This window comes from Stegostoma tigrinum, chromosome 25, assembly GCF_030684315.1.
Source record: "Stegostoma tigrinum isolate sSteTig4 chromosome 25, sSteTig4.hap1, whole genome shotgun sequence".
NCBI classification, from domain to species: domain Eukaryota; kingdom Metazoa; phylum Chordata; class Chondrichthyes; order Orectolobiformes; family Stegostomatidae; genus Stegostoma; species Stegostoma tigrinum.
This window is the reverse complement of record NC_081378.1, coordinates 22,044,734-22,054,490: the sequence shown is the minus strand read 5'-3', so window position 1 is coordinate 22,054,490 and position 9,757 is coordinate 22,044,734. Positions and strand designations below refer to the sequence as shown.

Below are 9,757 nucleotides of genomic sequence, written 5' to 3'. Positions count from 1 at the left end.
TCAGTAATACTTCCTGAATATTTTAATTTTAAGTTTTTTTTAAAGGAATACAATAATGTTCAGACTGTAAACAATCTAAAAACAATTGCTTTCTTCCATGTTGTATCCCATTGGGGTAGTGTGCTGAGAATGAAACCCCACTACTTCTGCAGTTGTCACAAAAATTAAAGACTTGAAAAGTAAGGAGAATTCCCTGATTTTTGTCTTTCTATTAGACCTTGGTTGAGAGTAAGCACAGGCCATGTTTCTGTACTTAACAAGAATTTCTATTTATTATAGATAAATAAATTCTTGCTACAGGTAAACAATTATGATCAGTTGACATCCAACTCTCCTAGTTCAAATGCTAACCTTTATAAACTGCCTCCACACACAGACAGTTTAAAAATGGGCCTCATTCACAGAGGGAATGACTTAGAAAGCAGTTCAATGGCTCCTGTCCATTTGAGATGATCCTTTTTGGCTTGTTAGAACATGCTGCTACTGATATTACTTCTACTATTTGCATTAGCATGCAAAAGGCAAAAGGAAACTGGCTCACGTAAGACATGTGGCATGCATGCCTTCATCGGCCAGAGCATTGAGTTTAAAACTCGGCAGGTAATGTTGCAGCTTTATAGAACCTTAGGTTGCATTTAGAATATTATGTTCGAGTAAGGCTGCCACACACTACCAGAAGGACGTGGTGGCTTTGGAGAAGGTATAGAAAAGATTTACCAGGATGTTGCCTGGTATGGAGGGCATTAGCTATGAGGAGATGTGGACAAACTTGGTTATCCTCATTGGAATGATGGGGGTTGAGGGGTGACCTCAGGTCTACAAAATTATGAAGGGCATAGACAGAATGGACAGCAAAGCTTTTTCCCCCAAGGTGGAAGAGTCAGTTACCGGAGGCCATGGGTTTAATGTGCAACGGGCAAGGTTTAAAGGTGATGTATGAGGCAAGTTTTTTATTACACAGAGGGTGGTGGGTGCCTGGAACTTGCTGGGGTGTAATGGAAGCCGATACAATAGTGACTTTAAAGAGCATCTTGACAAATACATGAATAGGATGGGAATAGAGGGATATGGTCGTCAGGAGGGTAGGGGATTTTAGTTGTGACAGGCAGCATGGTGCAGGTTTGGAGGGCCGAAGGGCCTGTTCCTGTGCTGTAATTTTCTTTTGTTCATTCTTCGTTCTTTTTGTTCTCTGATCTTACAGGTTTAAAAAAAAATACACAGCTTATAATAACTGCTGACAGGACATGAGATGTTTGTGTTTAATGCAGAGAAGGAGACAGCTCCTTCCCTTTTGAAGGAGCTTTTTCCAGACATTCACATGCCCGAACTGTTCAGTTACCTAGGAGCCAATCTCTCAATTATTGAGAGGCAGAACGCTTTCGTCATCACCAACTGGTCAGCATTTTACAGACCAGGCAGCTACTTGCTGGCAGAATCTCCATTTAATATATAGCATCTTGCTTGCTAGAGCTCATCTGTAATTAGACTTTGCTTCTCTCTCAAAGAAAATAAGTAAAAGTAATTTAAAACAAATTTTCTCTTTTTTTCAATAGGTATCTACACGTCTTACAAAACATTTTTGCACAAAGACAAAGCACTTATTAAACGACTTTTAAAGGTAAATCATAGTTGTTTTAATGTGAGACCATGTCAAGATCTTGGCATTTATCCTGGTTTGCTTTGGTAAGATCCCGAGGTGACACTATTTTTTCCTTAACCTAGGAAGTGCTGAGGTCAGTGATGTTCCTCTAACTATGATATAAAATCACTAGGTACAAGATAAAAGGAAGATACCTGGACACTGTTGTGAAAGCCTGTTATTTTTGGGAACTTAGATTGTGAAGTAGAGGTAAATAGGGTTTCAATTTTCTGTACTGTTCAACGCGTTTAAACAGCGTCACAGAAACATTTGGCACTGTGAGCTGAAGACACCATTTACAAAAACAAAAGTAGTAACGCTAGAGTAATAAGATAACAAAGTGTGAAGCTGGATGAACACAGCAGGCCAAGCAGCATCTCAGGAGCACAAAAGTTGACGTTTCGGGCCTAGACCCTTCTTCAGAGAGGGGGATGGGGAGAGGGTTCTGAAATAAATAGGGAGAGAGGGGGAGGTGGACCGAAGATGGATAGAGGGGAAGATAAGTGGGGAGGGGATAGGTCAGTCGGGGAGTAAGGACAGGTCAAGGAAGCGGGATGAAGTTAGTAGGTGGGAAATGGAGGTGCGGCTTGAGGTGTGAGGACGGGATAGGTGAGAGGAAGAACAGGTTAGGGAGGCAGTGGGGGGAGGGGACGAGCTGGGCTGGTTTTGGGATGCAGTGGGGGAGGGGGAGATGTTGAAGCTTGTGAAGCCCACATTGATACTGTTGGGCTGCAGGGTTCCCAAGCGGAATATGAGTTGCTGTTCCTGCAACCTTCAGGTGGCATCATTGGGGCACTGCAGGAGGCCCAGGATGGACATGTTGTCTAAGGAATGGGAAGGGGAGTTAAAATCGTTCGCGACTGGGAGGTGCATTTGTTTAGTGCAAAGTGAGTGGAGGTGTTCTGCAAAGCGGTCCCCAAGCCTCTGCTTGGTTTCCCCAGTGTAGAGGAAGCCACTCTGGGTACAGTGGATACAGTAAACTACATTGGCAGATGTGTAGGAGAACATCTGTTTAATATGGAAAGTCATCTTGGGGCCTTGGCTGGGGGTGAGAGTGGAGGTGTGGTTGCAGGAGAAGGTGCTGGGTGTGGTGGGGTTGGAGAGGAGTGTGGAGCGGACAAGGGAGTCACGGAGAGAGTTCGACAATATGTCCATCCTGGGCCTCCTGCTGTGCCACATTGATGCCACCTGAAGGTTGCAGGAACAGCAACTCATATTCCGCTTGGGTACCCTGCAGCCCAATGGTATCAATATGGATTTCACAAGCTTCAAAATCTCCCCTCCCCCACTGCATCCCAAAACCAGCCCAGCTCATCCCCGCCTCCCTAACCTGTTCTTTCTCTCACCTATCCCCTCCTCACACCTCAAGCCACACCTCCATTTCCCACCTACTAACTTCATCCCGCATCCTTGACCTGTCCTTACTCCCCAACTGACCTATCGCCTCCCCACCTATCTTCTCATCTATCCATCTTCGGTCCGCCTCCCCCTCTCTCCCTATTTATTCCAGTTCCCTCTCCCCATCCCTCTTTCTGATGAAGGGTCTAGGCCCGAAACGTCAGCTTTTGTGCTCCTGAGATGCTGCTGGGCCTGCTGTGTTCATCCAGCCTCACATTTTATTATCTTAGATTCTCCAGCATCTGCAGTTCCCATTATCTCTGATCACAATAGAGTAATAGTTCACTGGAGAGTTGCCTGTCTGTTAGGGATATTGCTCGGAAAAAAAGTTGGATTTTTTATATGATCTTTTCAAAATGTCTTGTGTGTAGTTTTGGTCTTTTCTTCTTTTTGTTTATTAAACTTGTACCCCTTGGTTAAAAGTGACAGCCCCGTATGAATATGGTCAGTGACTGATGACATGAGAACCAAATATAAAAATAAAATTTAAGGTCTGTTAAGTCAATTTTCCTCTGAAATCTGAAACAATAGCTTTGAATTTCTAAGAAAGAGCTCTTTAAACAATCTGTTTTAAATTGTGTTTTGTTTTTCAGGTATTACCTTTATTGTTTGGCACATTCTGACAATCCGGGAAAGTTTACATATATTTCTGACATTTTGTCACACCTACATGAATATTTACTTTTCTGTCTCGTATTTTTGACTAATTTCCAATGTGTACAGAAAATTTGTTGCACAACCTTTCCTAGACTTTCCAGTCTGCTAATTCACTGTCTCTCTCTTTTTAAATATTGTGTTGCATCATTCACTTTAGAATTGGATTATGGTTTTTTAAGCTGCAGTTTAATTTTAATGTTCATCAAAGGCAAGTTAGTGTTTATGAAATTAATTTACTATTTATGTAAGTATGCTTTAATTCTACCTTGTTCATTTCCTGTTTGAAAGTTTCCCTTTTTATGTCCACTGTCTAATTTTCTGTCATTAGACAGAAGAATTAATTGCCATTAAGAGAAAAGAGAATAGCTGTTCTTCCATGAAGGCAACTTTCAAACAGTGTGATGAAAGGTGTGTGATTTATATATGTTAATCATTTTTTGTTAGAGCTTTATTGCCAGATGGGCACTACTGTGTTTTTGTGAAGTGGTTTAAAGTTAACCAGAGTAGTGTTTCAGGAGCCATGATATTAAACCAATATGTGTCAGAGAGCAGATGACTGAAAGTCTCCCAAACTCTCTAATGAGAGTTTGGTTATATTGTGGGAGTTACGATAGAGAGAAAAAGCATGAATAGATGTTACTTGCTTTTGGCTTCAGAATAAAGTATTGATTTTTAGCTTAGAATGAACCCAGAGTGTAGAAAGGAGACCTGACTGAAGTTAGATGCAAGTGTAGGCTTTTTTTAAAAAAAGGAGATTGTTCTGACAATGAGGAAAAAAATTAACTCCGTACAGTTTGTGAAAACTTAGAGATAAGGAGTGTTGTTTATTCAAAGCTGGGAAAGTCTAAAATCTCTACTATGTGAGGATTCAAGGAAAAGGCTTCATAGCTCACAGGACAAAAATTGAGGAAAGAAGAGTTAAGTCAAATCTCTGGATGGGGAAAGAAATGTATTCGATTTTTGAGTACCTGTAAAGTGAAGTTGTTGAGGAGAAGTTGGGATTTTGTTTTGCAACGGTTTGAAAATCTCAAAACACATATTATACATAAAAAGCTTTCTGAAACTTCTTCTTTATAATAGACTTCTGTTTTAGTTTTAAATCAAGATCCAATTCCTTGTGAACTTACATTTCAGTGAAAGACAGATTAGTTTTAAATGGCAAATCAGGCCAGATTTCATTTTGATATCTGACTTGTCAAGTAGTAACATCAACTGTAACAAAATATATAACACCGAGCAGCCCTAGAAACATAGAAATCAGTGGGAAAGGTCAAAAGGAAAATTCTTCGGAAGCTGGACACAAAAAAGATTTGCGGTGTTGTTTGTTTGCAGCTCGAGGACATTACTACTAGAGTCCCTTGAAGCATTCTAGTTTCAACTATCTGTTGCTTCAGGTATCATAATGCCACCACTGCCCAGAATTTGAACATAGACCAGCAGTGTATGCAGCATAACTAAATTAATTTAGACTTGAGGTACTCCTAATCTTCAGAGGATCACCAGAAAGTACTAAAGTGGGGAATGTAAATGAATACCTACCCCTCATCTGGATGGGTGCAGCAGCCCTAACACCTGAAAGAGTCAGCAAAATTCAAGATACAGATTTGTTGCTGTGATTTCCTTCTGCTTCTAGATTTGAATTCCAACACCTCCATTACAGGTGCTTTACATAGGATCTAACTTTTGTAACTCCCTCTTCTACATCCTATGCAGGAGCAACAATGTAATTTGAACTCATCACCATACTTCATGCAGTGTCATTTCTGCGTGAGCTCTTCAGTGTCTGGTGAAAGCTCCATGTGACTAATTTCTTTCAGTGTTTGAGGAAGGTTCAACCACAGTGGATAGAGGGGAAACAGATATGTTTTTTAGACTTCTAGAAGGCTTCAAGGTACTGAAGCCTGCAACAGCTTACAATATATATTAATGATTTGAAGGAACAAAGTGAGGGTACTTAGTAAAATTTGCAGACAACGGAAAAATAGGTGGAAAGGCAAGTTGCAACAGAGACACAAACAGCTTAAGTAGAGATACTAATAGGTTAAGCAAGTGGGCACAGGGTTGGCAAATATAGTCCAATGTGGGAAAATTGTTTTTGGAAGGGAGAACAAAAGAACAGTATTATTTAAATGGAGAAAAACTGCAGAAAGCTGCAACACAGGGAATTTGGAGGTGCTTGTGCATAAAATTCAAATGTAGCACACGGGTGGAGTAGGTACTTGGGAAGGCTGATGTAATGCTGGCCCTTATTTCTAGGGAGTTGGAGTATAAGAGCAGGGAAGTCTTACTTCAACTGTACAAAATGCTGGTGAGGCCACATCTGAAGTGCTGTCACAAAAACAAAAATCTCAGCAGGTCTAGTGACCGCTCTTCAGAGCTGCACCCAAAACATTAACTCTATTTTCTCTACAGATGCTGCCAAACCTACTGAGAGTTTCCAGCAATTATGTTTTTGTTTCAGATTTCTGGCATCTGCAGATCCTTTTTTTTTTGGTCTGGAGTACTGAGAGAAGCTTTGGTCTTCTTTTCTAGGGAAAGATATTTGATTGGAAGCAATTGACGAAAGGTTCACTTGGATGATCCCTGCTGCGCAGTGATAGTCATATGAGCAGAGGTTAAACAAGCTGGAATTCTACTCCACAGGAATTTAGAAAAATGAGATACTGTTAAGGGGGTAGCCTCTCAGGGTGAAATTGTAGCAGCAGCCAGGTCATTGTAGCACAAAAAGCTATGCTGTAAAGCGGGCTATGGCAAATTCCAAGCAAGCAATTGTGATAGGGAACTCTCTAGTCAGGGACATAGAATGCAGATGCGAACGGGACTGCAAAGTGCCATGGTGAAGGATGTCTCACTAGTTTCTGTAAATTCGCACGAGTGTGAGCAACCAGATGTCAATGTACACATTGGTATGATTGACATGGGTAGGAAAATGGATGAGGTCTGCAGAGTGAATATAGAGTGAGGCAGGAGATTTAAAAAGCAGCACCTCAAGGTTAGTAGTCTCTGGTTTACTCCTGGCGTTATGTGCTAGTAAGAGAATGAATATGTAGATAGGACAGATAAATGGGTGGCTGAGGAGCTGGTGCAAGGGGCAAGTTTTCAGATTTTTGCATCATTGGGATCTGTTCTGGGGCACAAGTGACCGGAACACTCTGAATATGTTGTACCTGAACTGGAGGCAGAACCAATACCCTGGCAGAGGGATTTGCTAGAGCTACTCAGGAACGTTTAAACTAGTCTGGCAGAGGGAGTGAGTCCCTTAGCATTAGTGAGACAAAAAAGGTTGAGGCTGGTACAGGAGTTAAAGAGAGCAACTTAAATAGACAAGGCAGGCAAGAGCATGGCAGGGAATGAGGGAAGATCTATGAATTAAACTGCATTTATTTCAATAAAAGAGGCCTAACAGGAAAGGCAGATGAACTCAGGGCATGAATGGGAACATGGGACTGCAATATCATAGCTATTACAGAAACATGGCTGAGGGAGGGTCAGGACTGGCAGCTCAATGTTCCACGGTACAGATAGGAAGGATAGAATGGGAGACCGGAGAGGAGGGGGAAGGAGTTTTTGATTAGGAAACCATCACAGCTGTACTTGGAGATGATGTTCCTGGAATTGTCCAATGAAGTGGAACTCAGAAATGAGAAAGAGGTGATCACTTTGAGGTTGTAGTATAGGCCCCCCACCAACAATCAGTGGAAAATGGAGGAGCAAATATGTAGGAATATCACATCTGTAAGAATAATAGGGTTGTAATAGTAGGGGATTTTAACTTTGTAAACAGACTGGGACTGCTGTAGCGTTAAGGGCCTGGATGGGGAGGAATTTAAATGTGTTCAAGAAAATGTTCTTAATCAATCAGTAGATGGCCGTACTGGAGAAGTGGCAAAACTCCTCTTCAAAAAATTAAGGCAGGGCAAGAGACTGAAGTGTTACTAGGAGAGCACTTTGGGACCAGCGACCATAATTCTAGTGATTTTTAAAATAGTTATGGAAAAGAATAGGCCTGGTCCTCAAGTTAAATTTCTAAATTGGTGTAAGGCCAATTTTGACGCTATTAGACAGAAACTTGCAAAAGTTGATTGGGGGATGCTGTTTGTAGGTAAAGGGATGTCTGGTAAGCAGGACACTTTTAAAAGCGAGATAACAGGAGTTCAGTACCTGTATAGTTCTGTTTGAGGGGCAAGGCTGGCAGGAGTAGGGAACACTGGATGACCAGTGGTACTGAGGCTCTGGTCAAGAAAAAGAGAGGCATGTGTCTAGTATGGTCAGCTGGGATAAAGTGAATTTCTTGAATAGAGGGAGGTGTCTAGGGGTACACTTAAATTGGGAGGACAAAAAGAGGACATGAGAGAACTTTTTTGACTAAGGTAAAGGAGACTCCAAAGAGATTCTGCAAGCATATTAAGGACAAAGGAGTAACTAGGGGAAAAATAGGGCTCCTTAAAGATCAACCAGGCCATCTATGTATGGAACCATACGATGGGTGAGATGCTAAACTAACATTTTGTGTTAGTCTTTAATATGCAGAAAAACATGGAAGCTAGGGAACTCGGAAATAAATAGTGATATTTTGAAAAGAGTCTGCATTACAGAAGAGGTGGTGCTGGAAGTCTTAAAACACACAAAAGTATATAAATCCCTAGGACCTGATCAAGTGTATCCCAGAACATGATGGGAAGCTCGGGAATTTGTGGGGCCCCTGGCAGAAATATTTGTATTATCAACAGCCATGGGTTAGATGCTGGAAGACTGGACTGATTCAAATATTGTGCCATTATTTAAGAAAGGCTGCAAGGAAAATCCAGAGAAGTACAAACTGTTGGGCCTAATGTCAGTGGTGGGTAAATTGTTGCAAGTAAAGAGGATAGTGAAGGCAGTGTTTGGTATGCTTGCCTTTATTGGTCAGTGCATTGAGTGTAGGAGTTGGGAGGTCATGTTGCAGCTGTACAGGACATTGGTTACGACCAATGTATTTTGAGAGATGGGATGTACATGCATTTGGAATGGCAAGGACTGTTGGGGATGGTCAGCATGGCTTTATGCATGGGAAGTTGTGTCATACAATTTTGGTTGAGTATTTTGAAGAGGTGACCAAGAACATAGATGAAGACAGAGCAGTAGACGTTGTCTACGTGGACTTTAGCAAGGGCTTTAACAAGGTTCTGTATGGTAGGCTGGTTATAGGTGATATCACATGGGATCCAGGGTAAGCTAATGAATTGGATAGAAACCTGGCTGGATGTTAAGAGACGAAGGTTGTTGTTTAGACTGGAGGCCTGTGACCAGCAGTGTACTACATGAATTGGTAGGGTTCTGGTTCAAGTCACCACCAGCCACCACACCACCCCCCCCGCCCCGTGCGCACCCCTCCCCACCATGATCCCTGGTTCTAGATGCTGGTCTTATTTAGGCCATGTGAAATGAAGAAGGCAGTTGACTGGTGTTGCAGGGCAATTGAATCTCTGTGATTATTTAAATATAAACAAAAAAAGTCTTAGTTTAATACAAGAAATATGGGTAAGTGCAGCAAAACAGGGAAATTGATGCAATCAACTATACAAAGAACAGTAATAGTATTAAATTCACTAGCTAGATTAAACACAATTAGAACCTAGAACCAACATTTTGATGACACAAACTTTTAATCAGCCTTCCCAGCTTTGTCGTTGTCACCACCCACCTTCCCCTCACTGCTAGCTAGGTTGGATGTCAGCCCCAGTCTATTCAGCCTCTCCCTATTGCTCAAGCCTTCAAACTTGAAAAGGTTCAGAAAAGATTGACGAAGGTGTTGCCAGAGTTGAACAACATCCTTCCTATAGCATGAAGACCAGAATTGAACACGGTATTCCAAAAGGGTCCTAACCAATGTACTGTACAGCTGCGACATGACCTCCCAACTCCTACACTCAATGCACTGACTAATAAAGGCAAGCATACCAAACACTGCCTTCACTATCCTCTTTACTTGCAACTCGACTTCTAAGGAACTGTGAACCTGCACTCCAAGGTCTCTTTGTTCAGCAACACTCCCCAAGACCTTACCATTTAAGTGTATGAATC

At 41.7% G+C, this 9,757-nt stretch overlaps 1 protein-coding gene across 6 annotated transcripts in view; it reads left to right on the top strand.

The window, feature by feature from the left end:
* Positions 1-9,757, top strand: part of dennd6b (DENN/MADD domain containing 6B) — a 100,630-nt gene that overhangs the window by 65,982 nt on the left and 24,891 nt on the right. For all 6 annotated transcript variants that reach the window (XR_009447213.1, XM_059654540.1, XM_059654541.1 and 3 more), the window contains one exon: positions 1,554-1,618. Coding sequence is in view for 5 of the 6 variants with exons in the window: in XM_059654540.1 (XP_059510523.1) it covers positions 1,554-1,618 (65 nt within the window). In the remaining variant the exon portion in view is untranslated. The remainder of the gene's footprint in view (positions 1-1,553; positions 1,619-9,757) is intronic.